The 23,515-nt window shown below is 38.0% G+C and overlaps 1 protein-coding gene across 8 annotated transcripts in view; it reads right to left on the reverse strand.

The window, feature by feature from the left end:
• The window catches only part of LOC104442430 (anaphase-promoting complex subunit 4), a 73,772-nt gene extending 53,767 nt beyond the window's left edge, over window positions 1-20,005 (reverse strand). Inside the window, exons 1-19 of one of the 8 annotated variants that reach the window (XM_039312642.1) lie at window positions 19,849-20,005; window positions 18,818-19,005; window positions 18,594-18,705; window positions 16,712-16,803; window positions 15,562-15,645; window positions 14,977-15,216; window positions 13,375-13,455; window positions 12,561-12,712; window positions 11,433-11,593; window positions 11,254-11,354; window positions 11,082-11,156; window positions 6,696-6,878; window positions 5,952-6,034; window positions 5,781-5,879; window positions 4,582-4,686; window positions 3,652-3,787; window positions 3,330-3,554; window positions 3,110-3,262; window positions 1,959-2,040 (exon numbers count right to left, since the gene is read on the reverse strand). In XM_039312642.1, coding sequence (XP_039168576.1) covers window positions 1,959-2,040; window positions 3,110-3,262; window positions 3,330-3,554; window positions 3,652-3,787; window positions 4,582-4,686; window positions 5,781-5,879; window positions 5,952-6,034; window positions 6,696-6,878; window positions 11,082-11,156; window positions 11,254-11,354; window positions 11,433-11,593; window positions 12,561-12,712; window positions 13,375-13,455; window positions 14,977-15,216; window positions 15,562-15,645; window positions 16,712-16,803; window positions 18,594-18,705; window positions 18,818-18,889 — 2,236 coding nt within the window. In that variant the 5' untranslated portion in view covers window positions 18,890-19,005; window positions 19,849-20,005. Of the gene's footprint in view, window positions 1-632; window positions 1,185-1,958; window positions 2,041-3,109; window positions 3,263-3,329; window positions 3,555-3,651; window positions 3,788-4,581; window positions 4,687-5,780; window positions 5,880-5,951; window positions 6,035-6,695; window positions 6,879-11,081; window positions 11,157-11,253; window positions 11,355-11,432; window positions 11,594-12,560; window positions 12,713-13,374; window positions 13,456-14,976; window positions 15,217-15,561; window positions 15,646-16,711; window positions 16,804-18,593; window positions 18,706-18,817; window positions 19,499-19,848 lie in introns of those variants that run through there. The other 7 variants (XM_039312643.1, XM_039312645.1, XR_005551182.1 and 4 more) reach the window with 7 other exon arrangements.
• Between the last annotated feature and the right edge of the window lie 3,510 nt (window positions 20,006-23,515).

Raw genomic sequence — 23,515 nt, forward strand, 5'->3', positions numbered from 1 at the left:
CAAAATTACTTCTCAAAACATAATTTATCAAAAGGCATGTAATTTACATTTTCCCAATATGCTTAAACCACTAAACCAAACGCGCCCTAAGTTCTCTCATACTCGATTTCCTGGCCTTCTCTTCTTGTTTTCTCAATCTTTGAAATGGTTTACTTGAATTTCTCTATAACGAGCTTTGATGCAAAGCTGCTCGGGGTCTGTTTGATTTAATATTGGGTCTGCACTAGAATTTTGTCCTTATGATAGAGGATTGAGTATCTAGATCTTTCATATTTACTGGGTCATTCCACAGTTCCTTTACGTCATGAACTACTTAAAAAATTGAACATTCCTATAAGTTTATACATCATTAAATTCAATGGCTATGTGATACTCTTGGTTAAGAAAACACAAGTCCATTGAAGATATTGTAGACATAGTCTCATAATCCTAAACCTACCGTTCATTTGCGGATTCCGAATCTCCGACACAGCAATATAGTCAAATGCTCTTTAAAGCCACCTTGCAACTGTATATTTAGTGGCTGGTCATGTTGATTATATTGATCCCGGAGCGTAGCCCTTCCACACAAACGTATTTTGTGCTTTGAATTGGATGCATCACTTAACGTTGACATAGAGAAGCAAGTCAAATTTAGGTGAGGGATTTTGACATTCAAATGCAAAGTTCGTTGGTCGATTACACCAAGTGAACCATTCAACCCAAAGTATAGAAAATCCAAACCAAGCATTTGTTTCTCTTATATATGAGGGTTATAAACATATACAGATGAAGCATAAGCTTGGCACTATCGAATGGGTCTCAAAGTTTGCAGCAATACTATGAAGGCAATTGCCACCAGATAGAAGCCATGGCTCTAAATAGATAAATAGTTACCTTTTACTCCAGTTTTATCTTCAACAAATGCCCACCAGGCAGGAAAGGCACGTGGCAGGTATAAATTAACACTTTCCAAGAAGGGCGGAACCGGAAAACTTCAGTCACAAAAGCCAACATGTATTGCTTCTCACACCGATGTCTGCAGCTTCGGAGAGTAGAGGTCCACCCACAGGAGCAACACGAGCATAACCACCACAAAATCTTGAACAGTCATTCTGAATCAGAGATTTCATCTTCATCCTCGTCCAGTATGTAGACCAGGGCCCGTTTTCTTGCAGCTAAAACACAAGCCACACCTCTACTTGCTGTCGCCATAAAAACATTAACTTGATTTCAGTCCAACGTTTGATGTTTAGATACCTTTGTTGGGTAAAAGCAAAAGTACAACACATGCATTATGCTAAAACACAGGCGGGAAGCAAACCTTGGTGCCTAAGGAGGCTATGGTATGTATGTAAACCATGAATGCTCTACAGTATCTTGCTATACTAGATTCCATGATAGTATCTATCATGATGAAAATGTACAGGTTTTCAGTCAGTAACTGGACTGCGGTGAACCTACCATAAGAAGATTATTCTCTAACTTGTGTGGCCTCTAAAGATTCACCTTTTTTTGCACTTTGACCTCTCAATTGATTTAAATTTAGGGGAAAACCTGATACTTTAGTATATTACTTCTTCAACTGAAAAAAAAGATTATTCTTTGGAGCATAAGTTTGCACTTCTTCAAACTGTGGGAACAAACATGAAGTGGTCCATTAAAGAGACATAATGTACTTATGCCAGTCATATTTAAACTTAAGAATAGGCTGTTAAGTGAAAATGTAGTAAGGAGCATGGACAGTATTTATTCAGTCCACTACCTAGTCAACAAGATGGAATTGTTGCTAACACTTGCAAGTTTATCAAGCATTGATACACAACGGAAATAGTATGGGCAACATAAGTTTCCAAATCCAAAAATGCAGATGGACATGGTAAGAAGCTCAAGGAAAAAAAATTCAGGACTATAAAATTGATGGCATGACTATGATTTAATCCTTAGCTCAGTTGTATGATGGTGTCAAAAATTCTTACCACTAACTGACAAGGGAGGGACAACATTATGGGGAATGCTGCGAATCTTCTCATTCTCCATATCTAGGTGTAATATAGAGTCCTAAATGCATAGTTTCACTGGGTTAGTGTTTCAGGAGTGAGAATAAGATAACCAAGCAAAAAATGTTCTCACAAAATAGAAGCAAAAATGGCACTTCTTACCTATTAGGGACATTCTGACCAAAAAAGTAAAAAATCAATTAGGGACACCGCATGCCTATTTCTTAACATACATACAAGTTGAAGGCTTTAACTGCCAAGATAAGTTGGAACTTTTGCAGTTATGGTAAGGCAGAAAGTAAAACATCCTTCAGAATTTCCAAGCGTGAAATAGCATGTCCATGCACATAGGAGGAAAAACTAAGTTGCTGCTCCTCATGCTGATGAGGAAAGCATATAAATAAAAGATAGGAAGAATAAAATTCCCAGTGTTTTTGAAACTGGACAAGTGGTTCAACCGGTCAAACTGGTAGAACTGTGCTCCACCAGTTTAACAGGTTTAACATATTGCATGTGATGTCATCTGATAGAATACTCCACATATATTAGATTACACGTGTTCAGATTAACAGATGCCTGGCTGAGTTGGCAGAGCCTTGTTGAGCACAAATGACAGCATTCAAGTTCTCAAGAACATCATCTAATTTTCTAATAGATTAAGCCAATAAGGTCAATGAATAATAATACACCACCAAATTGAAGCAAGAAGACACTGGAGTGAATGGTTGGTACGCTTGTTAGTTACAAGAGGTTGGAGTTCCAAACCCCAACCCAACTCCGACACTCTTCCTTCAAACTTTTTGAATGCCCAGAACTGGTCCAAACTAGTTGACAGGATTGTGGGTCAACAGTTGACAGTTACGCCTGATAACAATAGGGTCAATACCACCAGTTCTTGACCACTACTGTTTCTACTGTGAAACCAGACTGGACAGGTCTGGTTCCCAATCCAACCGGAGCCAGTTCTTAAAACAGTGAAAATAACAGGAGTCGACTGAAAAGCAATTTTCTTTTTGCCATTAATGTTTTAAATAGTGAACTGACGCATATCAGAACAAACAGAACTCAGCAGCATCCTATACTTATCACGAGTAGGAAATCAATATGCAAGCTCAGGATCCAAGAGTTACCTTTAGATGGTACAACTCCCAGTTATTTGCCTGAGTGGTTCCTGAAATATGCACAAATGGAAGGTCACTGGCCTGCAAGATCATCATCCAGGCATCTCCCAAGTTTTCACCAGTATCATTTATCTTATTTAGCAACATAACGATTTGAAGTTCCTGTTTCAAAATAAAATATTTTAGCCACATCCACAAATTCTTAAAGTATGATATGCCGAGCTCTTACCTTATATAGAGCCAAATCCACACAATGGTAACCAGAAGGGATGCACAACAAGATTGCTTCCAAAGGTCTTCCCTGCTTCACATTGCTTGAATCATTCATAAATCCCCTCACTACAGCTATACAGTTTGCAAAATCTAAAAAAGACTCATCGGGTATTTGGAAGGAAATATAATCTGTAAACCCAACTTCCTGAGTCAGATTAGATGAAGCAAATTCAGAGGCATCCTGCAGAGCCATACGAAGAAATGATTAGCATGAAAAAGCAGTTGTACTCTGCACATGCCTATCTCTGGATAAAATTGTTCAGATTAAGGGTAAGTACCTCATAGAAGGACAGTGAAATTGGAATGTATCGGGTGGATGCTGAAACTGATGTAAGAGGGAATAGAGGCAATAAATTCTTACAACATATCTTTATTGAAATAGTAGAAAAAGGCATCTGGGCAGCTTCCTTGAAACTGTAAAAATTTAAAATTATTCCTAATCAGTAAACATGAGATATGGCATTATCACACACAATAATCATATGCTAATCAGAAAGCCCAATCCAATAAGATCACCCAGCTTAAGTTTCCATGTACATTGTCAAGTAATCAACATGAGATCGAATAAGAAACACTAGATTATTAGGTAGAGGGTAAGTGAAAAACCATTGTTGAGTACAACCTCCAGAAGACAACTCCCCACCCCCAAAGGTTTCCTTTCCTTTTCTTCCTTCTCTCATTATAGTCTCAAGGTTCTGGCCACTCAGACAAGCAAATTAAAAAGATGGGTACAATTTTATTGTAACATGAATTGTCAAGATACCTGAATTAGATAAATGAGAAATGAATATTTCAGCTCAACTAAATGATGAGTTGGGTGAAACCAAAGCACAAGGTTTTAATTGAAGGATTGCAATGTTTACTAAAACCATTTTGGACCTGCACCATCATACTCAAACTCCTGTTATGCATACAAAGCTATCAAGGATTTCACATTTGGTACACTTGTCAGCAATGAGGACCAGACTTGGAGGAGGGAAAAAATCAATCACTTCAAATAACAGATGACAGCAATGATTTATCCCTTAGTTCATATATTTCCCACTGAGGTAGCATGCATAAAAAAAAAACATGGTAATGGAAAATCTAGATATAGCATAAATACAAAGAATTGACAATGAAAGAGCAACAAGACACATTCAAGGAAGAACTTCCATGCACGAACAAGATTCTATTAAATTTCAAATTTCCAATTCTTTTGTCGATACCTGTGTTCCATCAGTTGAAACTCCTTTGCAAGTGTCCTTCGCAAACATTTGCTGTCCCCAAATCCTCCAAATTGTACTAATTCTTTGACTCTCTCCATTGTTTCTCTGAAACAATAATGTGTGTAAAACATCTTACTGACCTGACAACATACATCAACGCAGAAAAGCGCATGAAATTACATTTGATTTTCAAAAGACTTTCCAGTCCAATGAGAAACAACAATCAACCCGTCAATTTCAATCCTCGTTACTCTGTGGTTAACAACACAGTGCTGGACCAAAAGTAACCACAGTTGAAGCCCAGCAAAGCACCCTTACTTGAGTCAACCTCATCTCGTTGTGCTCTTGAAAGTAATTATGAAGACAGTAGCAAGATGACTTAAAATGAAGAACTAACCCTCAAAGCAGGAGTCATTTACAATTTCATATCCTGAGTTTAGCAACTAATTTGGTCACATTGCAATAAAGCAGGAGTAAGCCACTAGAGCACATGAAAGAATACTAGGCTTGACAGGATACCTCTCTGACATTTAAAGCGTGACCAAGGTCCATTACACCATGGTATTCTAATCCTCTGGCACACAAATGGATAGCACAACCTAGTGAAGGGCTACAAAAATTTGCTGCTAGAGTACATGAAGGAAATAATAAGCTGTCGACACTTCACAGTATTCAAGCCATTGCCTCACCAAATTTCAGCTACAAAGAATGAAGAGATGGCCCCCCCTTGGAATTAGAAGGTTAGCCCACCCTTGGCATTAGAAGGTTATGTCAAATTATGAAATTAGTCATCATGTCTGAATGATACATATGATTCCATAACTAGGGCTAGGCAATAACATTTTCTTATTAGATGAATGAAATTCAATAAGACACCAAGTAGGAGCAAAACTTCAGATAATTCACAAGAGAAGAAATTTATTAATTCAATGGGTAGCCATTCTGTCAACAATAATGACATGTCACATCTCAGCCCAAGTAAAGTTAATGTCGACTGATATGACAGGAAAAAAAATTAACTTTCAAGGAGTATACAAGCCATTTGTACTGGAAGCTTTCCGTACATGGCAATGCCAAACAGTCCACTTGGTGACTCCATCAGGTGTGAACAAGTATTAACTAAAGATTCAGGGGTTCTGGGTGCCATATTGTAAATGACTTAAAATTAGGAACTGGACAAGTTAGAGGAAATCACTTACAAATCAATGTCAATTTCTTCATCAGCCTCAGATAAATCCAGAAGCTGCATAACAGGATCTTGATCATACAGAAACTTCAAGAACACGACAACAAGTTCACTGTCGAAATTCATAAGAGTAAATAGGGATTCACCATAAGGACTGAACCTGATGGACAAAAGTTAGACAAACCTATTGTATGTTAAAAGTTGATCACTTGGCTCTGACATAAGTTGCTTTATACATTTCAGAAGCCAGCTGAAGAAATTTGCAAACTGAAAGAGAGACAAAACCAAAACCAAAAGCTTCAGCAACATGCACATAATCAACCAATATAAAATGCTTACACCGCTGGCTCAAGAATTTAGGATCCTACCAATATTCTGAGCTTCTCTAGATTTCAGTGGTCACACTGGCAATATTTTCATTTTGAAACAAGAAAGAATGCATGTCTTCAGTGTAGTATGTGCGAAATTGAAAAGGTATCAACAAACCCTAAGTTGTCAAGGTGCAGGAAGCAAAGATAAAAAAAAAGCCATGCAATTTCTCTCTGGCCCTTCAAATACATGATGATATCAACAAACAACAATGTGATATTGTCAGTATTTCATCATGATCTTAAAAGGTGCAAAATGGAACTTTGTTAAACAGGTTCAAGTCATGTGCAAATGCCTGGCTAACAGTATCTTCTTCAAAATCCCAACAAAACAGCTCGTATTTCAAATATATAATGCTATTCGACTTAGAATAATATGTCATTCACACAAGATCTTGTGTCTTATATCCACAAGTAGTTCAACTCCATGTTCAAAATTTAGGAATTTAGTGTGACTAAAGACATGCACGATGAGAGATGGGCAGGATTTTAGAAAATAGTAGCAAACAGGAGGTATCAAGAAATGTAGAGAAATCATAACAAAGATTGTAACAGACTACCTGCTGCACAACAGATGAGACCACCCTTATGAATCGCTCAACCTGTACAAGCAGCATTCCAGCCTTTTCTACTGCATTGTCCACCAGTGTCTCATCCAAACCAATACCCAGGTAACGAGAGCGCCATCTCGAAAGACCCCTGAGCTCACCAATTCTAAAGCCAATAATTTCTACAGCAGGCTGCTAGGTAAATAACAATGTAAATAACAATAAGTCAATTAGTTAACCCCACAAGTCGAATATCCTCTCTAATCAAGGAAACTGACACACTCATGAGGGATAAAGATAACATCGAACATATAAGTTAAATGCCAAACAGCAATAGGAACCATCGATGTTAAAATTTTATGAAAGAAAATGTTTCACGCAGCAAATGGCCATTACAAGCCATCCTTATCTTTCAACTGTAAACTGTGTTTGAATTACACAGCATACGCTAGATTCTCTGACAAATAAAAGTTATTTTGGAAAAATCATTAAGAAAATGGAGCCTAGTCTGCCATCCAATTCATGCAAGCAGGCTGGAAGTTTGGAATGGTTTTGTGAAATGATCAAGTCCTGGAAAATGGAGCCTAGTCTACCATCCAATTCATGCAAGCAGGCTGGAAGTTTGGAATGTTCGTGTGAAATGATCAAGTCCTGCCCAAAGTGGCTGTATGTGTGAAGGGAAGGACAGAAGAGGAGAGGAGAGAGAGAGAGAGAGAGAGAGAGAGATCTTATTTATGTGATAGTTGTGGGCTATAAACACAAAGCTGACAGGAATTGCTGATGTTTTTAAGGAGACAAAGCCCCAGCCCTTGTGCTGTTAGCTTGGGCAAGGGTAACTTCTTTACAACATTCAAATATCAAACTACATCTCTATCCCATAGCTTACACTTTTTGATTAGTTAGTTTTGGTCCCACAAAATTTTATGTGGAATTAGAGCAGGAGGTTTCAGGCTTAAAACTCACCTTACTACCTATTTACCTCCCCAATTATCAAATATCTATCCTTCAATCTAAGGCCAAGTCTTAGCCTACGTGAGAGGGGGAGCATTATAGTAATTAAGTACCACATCTTTATTTGATAGGTAATCTTTTAGATGACTTGGCAATTGTTCCACAAAATTCTACACTGTTGTGAATGCACATTTTGAGTAAACAACAGGAGAAAGGAGCCCCAAAGCATTGATTGACAGACCGTGGAGTTAAAGAAAGTTCATAAACTTTCAAAAGAAAAATATAGGCAGGTTCCTACAAAAGAGGAAAATTATATAGGAGCTGTAAAGGATAGATATTTGGATAACCACCATATTTTTTTGGCATTGTGGTGGCAGTTCTTTAGACAGTAAGTCCTTTTTTGAATTATCTTAGATAAATATGAGCTTATGGGTGGTAATTTGTATATAAGAGGAACCCCATGATGCTTATCAATAGAATTACATATCAAAAAAGTAAAAAGAAGAGAGTCTATAACTTTAAAGAAACTAACAGGAAACATTATTTCTCACCATAGTAATAATCAACAAGAATGTGCAGTGTACAAGAGAGTCCTGAACCCAGGAGAAGCAAGGAACCGATCTAATTAGCAACAGCCCTACAGTGTGCATGTGCAAGTGCAGACACCTGTGCAAGCACACAATCGCATGCATGTGCTTGGGCAATGCACATGTTTACAACACACAAAATTGCCCACATGTATAGAGAGAGATCTGGCAGAGAAGATATAGGCAATATATTTTCTTATAGATGATAAAGGATTTTAATTAAAGTTCTAACGTGCCAGTATACAAGAATAAAACAAAAGAAAAACAAACAAAAATAAAACATCAGAAGACCATATGAAATCAGAACATGATGTCCAAAGCCATTTAAAAGGTACACCACCAAAACTACCCAAGATTTCAAACCCTACTATTTTGTTGCTTTCCTTCCAAAGGCACCACATGCGATAAAGGTGTGGCACTACAAGACTTCTTAGAAATTGATCCTCCTAAATAGGCATTCCAACAACTAAAAAGCTGGATGGCATGTCTAGGCAAGGAAATGATCATTTGGGATATTGAGTTAGTGAGACAAGCCCAAGATTGGGACTTTTTAACATCTCTTTTTATGTATTATATTATTCCAAGAATTCCGTAGCCTATGAGGATGCATTTGTGTGGAAGATGAAAAAGATGGAATCTTTCCAGTAAAGTCTCACTACAAGCTGCTCAATAGGGAGGAAGTCGGTGGTCGAATGGATTTTCCTCAAAAAGTGACTTGCAAAGTGAGGATTCTGATTAGAGTTTGGAAAGTAAGGGTTCTGATTAAAGTTTATCCATTTGCCTGGAAAGCAACTTGGGAATGAATCCTCACTTTAGATAACCTACAACAAAGAGGCAAATACTGGTTAATAGGTGTTTCCTCCACAAGGAGGAGGCAGAATCCGTGCAGCATCTCCTCCTTCACTGTTCATGGACAAGAGTGGTTTGGACAGTTTCCTATGCTTGCACCAAATTATCTTTGGGTTATTGGAGCTTTTAGGAGCAAGAACTCCGGGCTTGGCAGCACATTCGTTTACAGTGCCACGAGAAAAGAAGGATTAACTCAATTCCTCTATCTGTTTTTAGGCTCATTTGGAAGGAGCTAAACAAGATAGCTTTTGATGGAGAGGATCTTCCGTTTGTTGAAATTTGGCTTAAAGTCGTACACTTTTGGTATAGTGGAGACTGCATATGGATGTAAATGACTTGATTAATATGGTCGATGATGTATCTTGTCTTTGAGCTCACTTTTGGTTTTGAGAGTTGTTCTGTACATGGCTTTAATTTTTGGGCTCTAATCTTAGATGGGTTTGCAACCCCTTGGTGTCCTATGGTTGAACTTTTTTTTTTTTTTTTTTGGTGAAAGTAAGAATATATTGGGGAAGGTGAAATTGTACAAAAATCAGCTTCAAAAACTTGCACTCAAGATGAACAAGCTCATTATGAGTGAAAGGAAGCCGAGGAAAAGGCCGAGCGGCCGCCAAAGAACAACAAGGCACCAATGCAAAGAGCCTAATGCAAAAACACCAAGCAGACACCAACTATCCTATATCACAACATTGTATGTAATCATGTAGTTTCAAGTACAAACACTAACATCTCACATATGATTTTGTGCTAATCAGCATAACCATCATCCATGTAGCATGTTTTTATTGAGCACAAAAACGCTCCATTAACTCACAGTTGCAGTTCCTTTTATGAGTTATCGTGACAAAAGGGTGCCTCTACAACCTAAAGTCAAGATCCAAAAAGTTCAAGAGAAACTCTGGATCCAAAGAGATACCGACACATTCCCAAAACAGAACAATACTATGGATACAAAGACCAGCATACAAAACTTGTTTGAAGTGGTAAAATCCAAGCATTTAGGCAAGTGTATTACAGACATCTAATACAAATCTATTTCACATGTGAGTAAGTTAACCTTTGTCATTTACTAGGACATAACATCTTTAGCATTACTCTGCCAAAAGATGGTGCTTAGTTAAAAAAATGGCAACCTAATTGGAAAAGTTGGTAAAAAATATAAACTAATGAATTCTCACATCTAAGTACATGAACAAATTGTTGTGGACAGAGGCTCTCATAACCAAGGTTAAGCATCACAGATGAGCTCAATGTTGGCTCAATTCACTATCATCTGAGCATGCGCCAGTTATTTTATCTGCTCATTTTCTTCTGATAACTGAGTTTTCATTCTCAATTTTAGCTTGTTGACAGTAATAATAACATAAGAAAGCAGAGTTTCACTTACTACGGCAAGTCCAAGGAGTGGAATTGGTAGTATAAATAAGTCTTAACTTCTCCTAGGCTCAAATAGGGCTATTAGTAAGTAAAAAGAGTTGAATATGATTTATTGATACAAAGATTGACTCCTGCAATTATGAGGGATATATATTGAGATCGAAGCAGGCAATAAAGTTTTTTTCCTTTTGAAACAGAGAACATATCTCTATACCTGTTAATTATAACATAAATGCATAAAAATTTCCATACCCATACCTCCATTTACAGTATTCTGAAAGCCCAAACTCAGATCAAGTTCATATTCAAACCAATGATTATGACCTATAATTTTTATTATACGCTTATAGTAGAGATTGCCGAACTTGTTAAATCAGAATCAAATCAGATTTTACCTCACCCTTTCCAGCCACTCAATGTTGGTAATCCATATCATTGCATATGATAGGTTCATATAAGAATTCAACATCAGGATATTCTGAAAGATATGGTGTGTCTCAAAATGCGTGAAGCATAACTTACTATAACAAATTCCTACATCTATCTGATCACCATTTAAGACTGTTCTGTGCAATGCTTAAAACTCAATAATTTATCAGAGAGAAAGGCCAAATGCAAAGGTAATAACGTGCACCTGCAGATGATTGAGGACAACCAGCTGAAGTTCTTTTCCAGCACCACAGACAACTTTTGATACACGCTTCATACCCTATCATTGAACAAACTAGCAGACTAAGATTATGAAAACCAACCAAAAAGAACAGAAGTCCTATAGCAACACCGGAACTTAAAAAAACCAAACGTACCACTTCACCCAGAGAATTAACAAGAAACTGGTGGACTGCAGGACTGGTCCTAGCACCACCTAGAAGACTCAAAAATTCCTCCTGAGGAGAAGAGTCAAGACCTAGATAAGCAAACAAGAACAGTTAAATGAAGAACGATGAAAAGCCATCTACTGCTTTGTATTAACAGGACCACTAACCATGATCATTAATAAGGCTTGTTAACAAATCAAACTTCTCATGAAATATGTTCATGGCATCAGCCCACTGCTTGTGCATGACTGATAATGATGTCCGGACGACATGAAGTAAATCGTCAATGTTGGACGCCTGTTGAGCAACTTGATGAAGTTCATTTTTACTGCAGACAGGAAGAGATTGAGAATCTAAGGAGGCATTCAGCAGATAAAGATTCTCAGATATCTGTTCTCATTTCATTTGAGAATGCAAACGGTCCAGAAAATGTGTTTGGTAACACTTCGAAAACAGTTGAAAGGAAAAATATTATTAAAATCAAAATTAGAAACTGAAGACAACTTTTCAGCGTTCACATGCCACGTGCAAACATGGAGATTTGGAATAACTAAGCCTCTTTTCTTATTGCGATGGAACAAGAACAAATTCTGACAATTCTCATCCTTACAACATACACCATTAAACAAGTTTTCTGTGATAAAACATCGAAAACAGTTTCCATAAAAATGAAAACAAAAAATGTTATCGAAAACTTGGCAGGCCTCTAATTGTAGAGAACAAAAATGTTCTGTGAATCATGCAACGATGTTCAAAATTTTGTAAGAGTAACTCCTGCAATTTTGTCCCACCACTTTCAACATCCGAACTACGTTGATTTCTAGAGGTTTCTACGGAAAGATGGTATGATACTTGAAGGTCGGGTGAAAACCTTATCAAGCATGAAAAAAATCATTCAGGCTACGAAGTATGAGGCATCATGTAGTTCAGCTTACGGTGACTCTTGAAAGTCAACTTGGGCATTTAAAATTATCAGAAGGAAAGTTCTTGCAAAGTGTAGATTAAATTCCAAGAAAAATGCCTCAAAATTGCTCCATGTTAACCATCAGTTTCGTTTTAAGGTTGACGATAATATCCTGAGTTAATATGAGTTTTACTTTCCGTAAAACCAGACAAAATTGATACCTCTGAAACATGTATCAGTGCACATGAACAATTGTAATATAATTATAATACGGAGTCCAATTACTACTGCAACTTAAAAAAAAAAAAAAAGAGAGAGAGAGAGAGAGAGAGAGAGAGAGAAGAAGTTTCACCTAAAATATGAATAACACTAAATGCAAGTGCAATTCTACCTCTTTTGGAATATTGAAGTATCAAGCACTAAGTAATGAAAGCCATGCATACTATCTCCAACTGTTTGACACCCTCTTGATTCAACAATGTCTTCAACAAGTTCTCCTGAGCATGCAACCATCAAATGACAAAGATCCTTGGATAAAGCCACCTAATGATAACAATTACATGGCAGTTAGCTTGCTCTGGTGAAACATCCGACATGATATCTGGACTAAACCAATCACAGGAATAAACTTACAGTAGGTACATTTGAAGTTTAGCAAAAATTCTGCATCTTACATCTATAAAATATTATCGAAGCTGTTTTGACATTTTCTGTGTCAGGCTGTTTGACATTTTTATAGAAACATGTTTAGTTACCACTGAGCTTTTACTCAATAGTTTCTCTATCAAATTCCAATAAGGTGTTCATGAGAAGACAATGTATCTGATGACTATAACTTAAATGTCACAAAGTGAATGAAATTCTTTGCTGGTCACCAAAGCATTTTGAGCAAGAAACTATGCACAATTCACAGTAATTTTTTGTTTCATTTAGTCTAGGTTCCTTTGTTTAACTTTAAGTTTAGCTTGATCACCAATTGTTCAAAAAGTGTCTCTTAAGGTTTATTTTGTATTTTTCTTTTCCTAATGCATGGGAAAAACCAAAGAAAAGACAATTTAACATATCGTGAAGTTGCAATATATTGGAAGACTAATTAGGAAGGAAAATAAAATTAGTCCCAGCAGAGCAAAAAGGCCTCCTATCATTAACCCATTAGTTGAAGAAACATGGAGGCTCTTGAGAGGCAACTATGTTAGTCAGTGTACCTTCCTCACAGACGCATTCAGAAGTCGGCAAACGGTGTCTCTGTCCTTGGTTGTCATAGGAATATCACATTCATGTATATTCTGGTGCACATTCCCATGCATTATGGCAATCACACGGCAAGAAGCAATAAGCAACTGATTATCGAACTGAAAATAGCAAACTCAATATAACAAAGCAACTATACAAATAAAGTCAACACAGAGAGTTAAAAAGCTTCCAAACTAAAATAACTAGTGGAGAGTGGAACTGTGCTATTACTACGAGGTCAACTTAAAGATCAACCAAGCACCATAACATTAAATTTTAGGTCAGGTCGATGATGGAACTAGAAAACAGAGAGAAGCAACAACTTCAGCAAAAAATTTAAACTTCATGGGCAACAGCACAAGTGCAGTATAGGTACTGATTCGAATTTTCTGAAGGCTTTTAAATGCAATTACCTCAACACCAGACTACAGAATATCTACATCACAATGCAACTTGGAAGGCTTTAAATTAGCAGTTCTACATTGTGGTTCCACAAAAACTTAGTATTCCTGCCACTGGCATCTTTTAGATTAGCAGTTCTACATATATATATAAAGACAACCCAGAAGCTCAACAATGAGCTAAATGAGCTACATCAATTTTCATAACAAGTGATTTCCCATCAAACATGTTTAATTTTCCATCTAAAATATCTAACAAAATTACCTGTTCTAGGTAAATGATTTTGGACTTGACTTTAGGTAGTCAACCAAGATAAGAAATTGTGATCAAATCGTCATTGACAATTCACAAACTTGTATATAGATCTGAAAAACCTCCCATTAGGAAACCATACTCCACACTTATAGATCTGGTGAAAGGCAGTGGGCCCTAGGAAGTACATTTGGGAAAGTCCCAACAAGGAATTGTAACTATAAGGACTGGCTCCATGTAACTAAAGAGACAACTGATAGGAACCTGAATGATACTGATTAGGACAATTCTTCAGCATGCATTTCTAGACTAATCAAATGTCTGTTGAGAAGTTCATCATGTTTTCACGTTGAAACACTACTAAACCCAAACATGCACGAAAGTTCAGAGTACCCAAAAGTCTAAATCTTCTAATAGCTGCACACCCACAGAGAGAATTATCTACACACAAGCATACACTCTCATAGAACACTTTCCCCAACCAACAGTCGTATAGGCTCTCTCAATCTCCCTAAAAAAGAGCAGAAACTCAAGAGTCTAAAACAACAGCAGAAAGTCTGCACAGCAGGCTTAACCCAGACAGACCCCAAATTCTCCTTTAGGTGCTTCAACTGCAGTATAGACAGAAGGAGCACTCAGGGCAAACAACAAAAGCTTTGGATAATTGTGCTGTATCGAAGTCGGAGGTGTCATCTCTGAAGTGACCAATGGAAGTGAAATCTAGAAGTTTTACAAGAATAACTTCACCTAGTATAGTTGTTTAATTAACCAGCCCATTACTTTCAGGCAATACTTATTTCTGCCATCAGATCCATTTATTAAGAAAGACTGCTCTATGGAAGCGAGAAAGGAAAGTAGTCATGACTGAATCTGATAGACTATACTGCTAAATACTTGATCTGAACAGACAGGAGGCTTACAACATTTCCGATTGGAAAGACACCAAATATACTGAAGCACAAAACCCCATCTTTATCTCCACTGCAAAGGATATTGAAACATTGCTTTGAAGAATTTGAGAGCTCTATAAATGAATCTTGACCATCGTCAATTAAACCAGTTTCTCCAGATACTAGTCCAGGCATGCGAGGAACTCTCGGAGCTGGAGGGAAGAAACGAGTAGTGCGATCTTCAAATGCCAAAGAGTTGCCAGAAGTGTCCTATTAAAAAATGGATAATTATCATTCCAATGGGGAAAAAAACAAGAAGAAGAAGATAAATATAACAAGAGATTAAAGTTAAGGAGTCAACAATCAGCAAATCAACAACTCACAGCTGACACCAAACATAAGTTTTCAAAAAACCTTCCATAGATACATATTGAAGCTGTTGAATAAGATTCTAAGTTTGAAAAAAGAAATATTTTAGTAAACCAGACTAAAATAACTACTTAACTGCAAACAAAGCATTAGATAGAACATGAAAGGTATGAACAATAAAATATTGTCTGTCAAGTGTCAAGATCGAGAAGTAAGATGAACTTTCTTAAGTTGAAAGATGCATACTCTATTCACTTGGGCATCCTCCTCCCAATTGAGACACACCACAGCTGCTGCATGAGACTTCAAGCTTCTTAACAGTTTTCCATTCTGCTTAATATTTATACCGAGTTAGAAATAAATATACCACAGTACATATAACTGCTGCAAGCACTAGCATATAAAAAGCAGCACAGTGCATATCCACGGTTCCATAAAGACGGCTAGATTGGTAAGATAACATTCATATGTAAAAATAAGTTCTTCAGGAGCAAAACATAATCCATGAAGTGGATAATGATTAGTAAATGGGTAGACGTCTTAAAGAAACCTTTTGGCAGCAGCATCAGCCAAGTTCTTAGCAATTGTACCCATGACCAAACAGCTAGCTTAATGACATAACCGGTAATCTATGAACTTTTCCACCCACAAGCATAATTGAGGCACATACAAATTCTGTCATTTAGGAATCACCCGACCTATTACCTTCCTAATATGACTGAACTGGACATATGTCACTTTAAATAATAGAAAGAAACTATTAATTTGATGAAAATGAGCATGTCATGGATGACTGCTTCTATATGCTGTCTTGGTCATGTTTGGATTGGAATGAACCATTCAATCTAATTAGTTAAATGGATATATATAAGATACAAGATATCATCTAAACCAAGGAGTTTGTAAGTTTAAGGCTATTCTTTTTAAAAATTATATGACATTGACAAAGATATGCATATTGCATGTATTGTACAAGTTATAAATGCTGTGTCGGTAATGCTTGGATTGGAATGAACCATTCACTTTAATTAGTTAAATGGGTTATTCATCTCTTGTCGTTTGTTGACCTATATAAAAAAGAGGGCATGTTCAAAAAGAGTGTTCTAATGAGATCTGTTAAGCTTTTCACGCTCAGATTGACCTATCTAGCAGTCCACTGTTAATTTGACGTTGGCAGACAGGACTCGTAAACATGGATTGCCATCTCTATTAGCAGCTATATGTTTGTTGAGCAAGCTTGCTGTTTGCAATGCATCATGCAGCTTTTAAGCAATTCAGAATCTTTCGCAAGAGAGATTAGAGGAGAACACATTCTGATGATATGGGATTGTTGCAGGAAGATTCCTAGTTGAGAAGTTGTGAGGGTAACATTAAAGTAATAACATAGAAAACTTACTTCAACATCATGCAGTGAAACTGTACCATCTTCTAGTCCCAAGACAACAACTTTGCCATCAGGACGCCAGCATAATGATGTTATACATTTACCTGGAGTACATTAGAATAATTAAGATAATCCAGTATAACAACATACGATGGAATGTGCAAAGAAAAGTGATTTCATAAACAACAACAACAACCAAAAAAAAAAAAAAATAGAAAGAGAGAGGATGAATAATTTGTTCACCATAAATTAATAGACAAAAAGGAAAGACAGAGAACACACAAAAACCGAGAAAATGATAATCAAAATCTGGGAAGTGATGCAAACATCATAACAGTAATAGTATATCCGAAAGGGATATTGGTAGCTTGACATGGATTTCTTTCGGCTAGTAGATCATCTAAAGCTAGGGAATCTATGTCTTTTTGGCAGCCTTCAATCCATTATCTCAGTCCAAAAACAAATCTTATTGCTCAACTTTGGAACCTCAAGGTGGAGTGGATCAATGAAAGCATACTTCAAGGAAGGATCACGAGTGTACAAGCATCTACAACTTAACATCTCAACAGAAACCTCTCAAGGATTAGGTCAAGAAGCACTCAACAACATGTTTTTCATATCCAGAAGGCAATATGATGCATGAAGCATTCAAATGTTACCTCCTATCTAAATTTTTCAAGTGAGAATAGATTAAAAAAACCACCAAGGCTAGGCATCTAATCCTAAGCTCTTATGAATTCGAATTACCAAAAGATAAAGTCATATAAGAACTTAACATACTTGGATGCAGCTCCCCTACCCTCCTAGTCTCTTTGCTTTCTCCAACTCCTCCCTCCATGTATACATGTATGCAGCATAGCTTGAGATATATCCTATTCACAAGTAAGTTAAATTCCCAACAACAAACTTGATTAATTAAAATGATGTAACGAAATGCCCCTTGTAATCAGTAGAAGATAAATTAACTTCAAGTAATGCAAAATGTGCGAAACTTTCTATACTAGACTCTAAATTTTAGCATTACAAAATGTGAAAAACTTTCCAGCCCATACTAAATCTCTCCTTGTAAGGAACGTTCAATCAGTATAAGAAGAGGAAGAGGAGGAGCCAGAGATAATATTATGCTCAATCAGCAGAAGAAATAGGAAGAAGCAGAGCCGGAAGTGATATTACATCGTGAGAGTCACCAACAGAAATTGAAGGAAAACTATATAGCTGCCTGACGACGTTGTGATGCTACTTTGCAGGGGTTAAACCTGCCAACTCCAAGTGGGCATCTAGCATTTCTACATCTGACATAGCTAGTCTATCTAGCATAAACAACATCCCCTCCAATTTGACTTCTTTATCTTCATGAACACTTTGACTGGTGTAGCGTGAAAATGGCAACAAGATGGCAGTACAGGAGTCGGGTACCCTTCTGGTTGGTCTAGATGATTGTCACTTATGCTATGGAAATCTCCTAAGGCACCAATATTATCTAGAAGTTTATAGGAATCTGTCGCGCCTGTAAATAAAAATCGCTTTATTCAACTAGTATCAGCTTGGGATTCTTTATTTGCAACTACGTCATATCCACATTTTCCCTCCCATTACCATCATTCACTCTTCATTTTCATGTAAAACACCAACTCCTTTGTTCGACATCACATCCTCATTTAGACTTTCAAGCACTTCACCTCTATATTGACCAAATCTCCATCAAACCCAATTTGAACTGGATTGGCAATTTAAGTGACTTATTTGGGGAAAAGGCTCGTAGCAAAATTAAGGAAAAGCAAAGGGAAGAATAAGGCCAACGACTCAAAGGGCACACACCAAGCCATCGTTGAAGAAACGAACATGCTGAATAAAAAATAAAAAGAGGAGAACTTTCTCGAGTCAAAGCAATTACCAGGAGAGATTGTCCACAGCCTCTGCCAATTGAAGCGATGAAGCACCACCTTCGAGTCCTCCGTGACCATCGCCAACAAATCCTTCTCCGGATTCCACTCCGCCATCTTCACCTGCCAATCGGAAGAAATCGAGCCAAAACCTCACACAAAACCGAATGGGAAAACAATCGAATCGACCCGCCCATTATCAGGTCGCAAAAGAGGGATGAAACGGGAGCCGAACCTGAGAAGCCAGCGGCTTGTCGAACTGAAGCTGAAAGGGAAGCATGTGCCGCGACCCTTGGTCGGTCTCCATAGCTGAAAAAGCTCCGGGAGCAGCCAAAAACGCAGCCAAAACGTCCGGTGGCAAATGCGAACTTAGAGGGAGAGCTAGTGGTGGAGGGTTAGAGCCCGAAAGCCCTAGAAGAAAGCCTGATGGAAGAGAAGAGCGAGTAACCAAGTGCAATGGAGCCTGATAATTTTGCAGAGAAGATTACGGAAGAGGAAGAACAGGCGGGAGAGAATTTGACTACTGAGGAAGCAGAGTGAATTTGATTACGGGCCGAGCCTTGGGGCCCGGTCCCAATATGGGCTGCGATATTGGCTTAAACCCAAGCCCAATAAACTCTAATTCAGCCCAAAATCCAAACCCAAATTTAACCGACATCCTAACCAAGCCCACTTCCCCGCCATTCTCTCTCTCTACTGCCGTCCCCCGATCTGCCGTCGCCTCTCAATTCCTCCTTCCAAACGAACAGAACACGAGAACCCACCACGGTTGAAGTTCACCGAAAATGTACTTGCTGATCATAGGACAGATTTACACCGCACCGCACGTATTCATGTTGCCCACTTTGGATAACTCGACAGTTGAGATTAAACCGAGCGGGGGTTTGGTTCAGGCATTTCGTCGAACGTTTGAAGCGCACTGGCTAAAAGGAGGCAAACCCGACCACCAACTCGCGCCAGGACTCGCAATGATTGACAGACAGCGACCCCAAACAGCGGCGCACGGACGAAGGGGGCCAGTGCTCGCGTGAACCAGACAAGGACGAAGCCTGGTCTGGCGAGCCCAGAACGGGGCAAGACAGGGGCACGAACAGAGGAGGCGTCGGCTGAGAGTCCCTACCCGGCTCGGCGACGGTGAATGGAGGGCGAGTTCGATAGACCGGACCACGTCTGGTCGCCTCGCACGCCTCCGAGCCAGGATGCTCGGAAAACGGCTCGTCCCACGAAAAATGGAAAGAAAAAGAAAAAGAAAGGAACTTGACCTACCGGAGACTTAGCGCGGGGAACGGGAGATGCGAGCTTAAGAGCGCGGTCGGGAGTCGTCGGACGGGTTTCAGGCGTGACCGAACTGCCGGAGGGCTCCTCGCTCTCAAACTCTCTCTCTCTCTCTCTCTCTCTCTCTCTCTCGGTTGCTCTCAGTCTCTCCACCCTTCTCTCTCTCTCCCTCTCTCACTCTATTTCTCTCCGAAAATCCCACCTTCGGCTCGCTCTCCTTCTCTCCGTTTTTGCTCTGCTGTGACTAATTTTACTTTCCTTCCTAATTAGTCTAAAATATATTTCGACTTTATGATATGATAAATTGTCATTTCTTTATTTTTTTTTCCCATGCATTAGGAAAAGAAAAATAAAAATAAACCGTATTTGTGATCACATTAAAGTTATACAAAAGAACTTAGACTACACGAAGCAAAAAATTACTTGACCCCTTTGATGTTTCTGGCCTATTTCGGTATTTAGTTCCTCATGCCTAATTTATTTTAGATTGCACGCTCTATGGGCTTCACGCATTGGTGTGCCACCTTAATGGGATTGGAAAGTGGAAGGAATGGCTAAGACTATATTGGAATGCTTTTAATGGGGATGATTGAAATTAGGGTTAGTTATCAGTGCAGTCTTCCGGTTAGAAGGATAAGGGCTTTTATTAATCAACTATCTTTCATATTCTATTTAGATTATTTAATTAGAAACAATAGAGTATATATATTTATTAAAGGCTCGTTTGATAATAATCCCGGGAATAAATTTTTTGCTTTGTTTTTTTGTTCCCGAGAACAAAACAAGTTTTTTGTTTCATCTATTTTTTTTTTTTTCGAGAATAGATTTGAAATAGAATCAAGAAGAAAAAAAAAAAAATTGCTTCTTGTTCTCAGGAACAATTCCTAGAATCAACCTAATCTTTTCTTTTTTATTCTTCTCTTTCCTTTTTTTCTTCTTCCTTTTGGCCGTTCGCCGGCTTTGGCCATGGCCAACAATGGCCGATGATCGGCCAACAAGGACCGGCGACCTCACCGAAGCGTTACTGGACGGCAAGGCTCAGCCTTGCAAAGCTAGGGCAAGCCCAACCTCACACCATTAGGGCGAGGACGAGCCTCACAGTGGCCAAGCAAGCCTCCAGCGAGCTCGCCGACCCTTACCTTGGCTTGGTGATGCTTCGGTGAGCTCGCCAAACCTCGCCCAGCCAATTGCTAGCCACGACACTAGCCATCGTCGTGGCTAGTGACTGGCCACAAAAAAAGGAGGAAGAAGAAGAGAAAAGGAAAAAGAAAAAGAAAAAATATAACAAAAGTATTAAAAAAATTTAAGAATCCTACCAAATACATGTTTATCCCAAGAATAAAAATTTTTACGATTACCAAACGCGTTCTTTTGCTCGGAAATTGCTCCCAAAAATAGAATCATAAAATATCATTTCTGATCAAAAATTACTTTCGAGAATGGAATTGTTACCAAACGTGTCCTAAGAATGTTTTCCAAAAATAACTATGTAACTTGTTCTCCTTAAACTAAAGCACAAGTTAAAACAACAATTTGTATGCCCTTGTGGGACTCATATAAATGACAGTTTTCCACTACTCATGTATCACATTGATCTTAGACAATAATGTGATGAAAATTGTCTTTCCTAGAAAATCAAGCTATAGATAGATGTTTATTTATTTGTATAAGTTGGGCATGCTTATCGTCATTTTCTAAAATTTATTGCATGCTATAAAATGAGTTTGTAATTGTCCATAGTTTCTTACTCAAAATGCTTCAATCGACCTGGCCAGATTTGGTGAAGGCTGACACTTGCCCTTGCCGACCATGGCTATGGTCGGTGGCTAGCAATGGCCATCAACGAATAGAAAAGGGAAAGGAAAAAAGAAAGAAAAAGAAATCAATAAATTCAAAAAAATTATTAAAATATTATTAAAATTATCTTCCTTAGCATCGATCGGCCGACCGATGTCCATCTTTGCAATTTCTAGTTTAAATTGGCCTGATGAATTGAATTGGTACTAATGTGAGAAGGTTTAGGACTAAATTTGTCTAATTTTAAAGAATTAAAACTGAATTGGTACCAATATAATATGTTTAGGACTTTTTTTGGCACTTTTCCTCTTGACAAGTGGTAGCAAAGATAGACGGTCAAGGATTGACTAAACTTTGCTCAAATCTTTGTCCATATGCCAGGTTGAGGTGAGTGATGACGTGATCGAGAAGATTTTGATGGGAGGCCTTGTTCTTGAGTACTTACATTTAATTGAGAAATTTGAAAGAGCATGAGATTGATAGATGTTGGCCACTTGAAGCTAACGATCCACTATTAAAGATTCTCGCTCCTCATTTTGTTGTCATTGCAAGTAACACAATGTTTTCCGCAATAAGAAGGTTAGAATAGTTGAAGCCTTGGGGTGATTCTTATTCTTAGTCGAAATAGCAACACTCTCATAAAAACTAAAAACTGAAGAGGATTACAATGAAGGTCAGGAGAATGAGTGCTGCAACTGTCATCACCAAGAGAGGCCAGTCAAAACAAGCACCATTTGAATTTTTTTACCAAAATGAAAGTTATATTCTAACTTTGTGATGAACTTTGAAGAAACTTGAAGCTAACTTTACCTGAGCATCTTCAAAAGCTAGAGTATATCTTTCAAAAAGAGGATTGCTGCCGACATCAAACCTTTCAAATTTAGCAAATTGAGCAAACTTCACAAAATTGAGTCAAAACAACTGAGTCGATTGCCCATTAGCTTGCAAACAAATGTTAGCCGGGGGTTGAACCTGAGAAACCATCGGTTTATTGAACTAAAGCCGAAATGGAAGCATGTTGCAGTCCTTCATCAACTTCCATAACTAAAAAGCTTTGCAAGCACCTAAAAAACGCAATGCTAGGGCTGGAACAAATCACGAGGAGTGTACAAAAGCATCGATGGAAAATGCAAGCAAAAAGAGAGCTTGTGAAGGATAGAGCTCGAAAGATTGAGAGGAAGGCTCTAGGCTAGTGAGCGAGGATAGAGCTGAAGAGCGAGATAAAGAAAGGAAAAGTGAGAGAGAGTAAGAAAGTCCACTGGAGTTCGAAATCATGCGGAGAAAATTGCAGAAAAGGAATGGGCAGGAGAGAATAAGAGATAGAAACAAGATTACAGGAGTGAAGGCAGACTCATTTGATTGATGGGTTGGCCGAGCTAGATCGAATCGTGCCATATCCTGAATGGAACTTGTTGCCTAGGCTCATTCATCATAAATGTGATTTTGGAATGGGTTGGATTACCAGAGTGTTTGGTTTAGTTATAACCATAGTAGCCACCTTTTTCATACATTTGTTATCAAATTGAGCTCTCGTTATCAAATTGATCAAAATCATAATAGATTTGGAAACCACATCAACAAATTTCATTAAATTTGAATTAATGAAAGACAATATTGAACTTTTTTATATATCTTAGGGATTAGATTGAACATTAAATTAATGAAAAGTTTATGGATGACATTACACGTTTGGCTAAAGTTCATAGGCTGTCTTTTTTTCCTTTTGTTAGAGCTGAATCTTTGTTACAAAGCTAAACCAACATCAATCAAACTTCAATATCCCAATAGAAGCACAATCTCAAATGCACATCAATTGGGCTCTAGTGACCTTGTTTTTCAACACTAGAAACTTTTCTACTTC

The sequence above is a fragment of the Eucalyptus grandis genome, chromosome 5, assembly GCF_016545825.1.
Source record: "Eucalyptus grandis isolate ANBG69807.140 chromosome 5, ASM1654582v1, whole genome shotgun sequence".
NCBI lineage: Eukaryota > Viridiplantae > Streptophyta > Magnoliopsida > Myrtales > Myrtaceae > Eucalyptus > Eucalyptus grandis.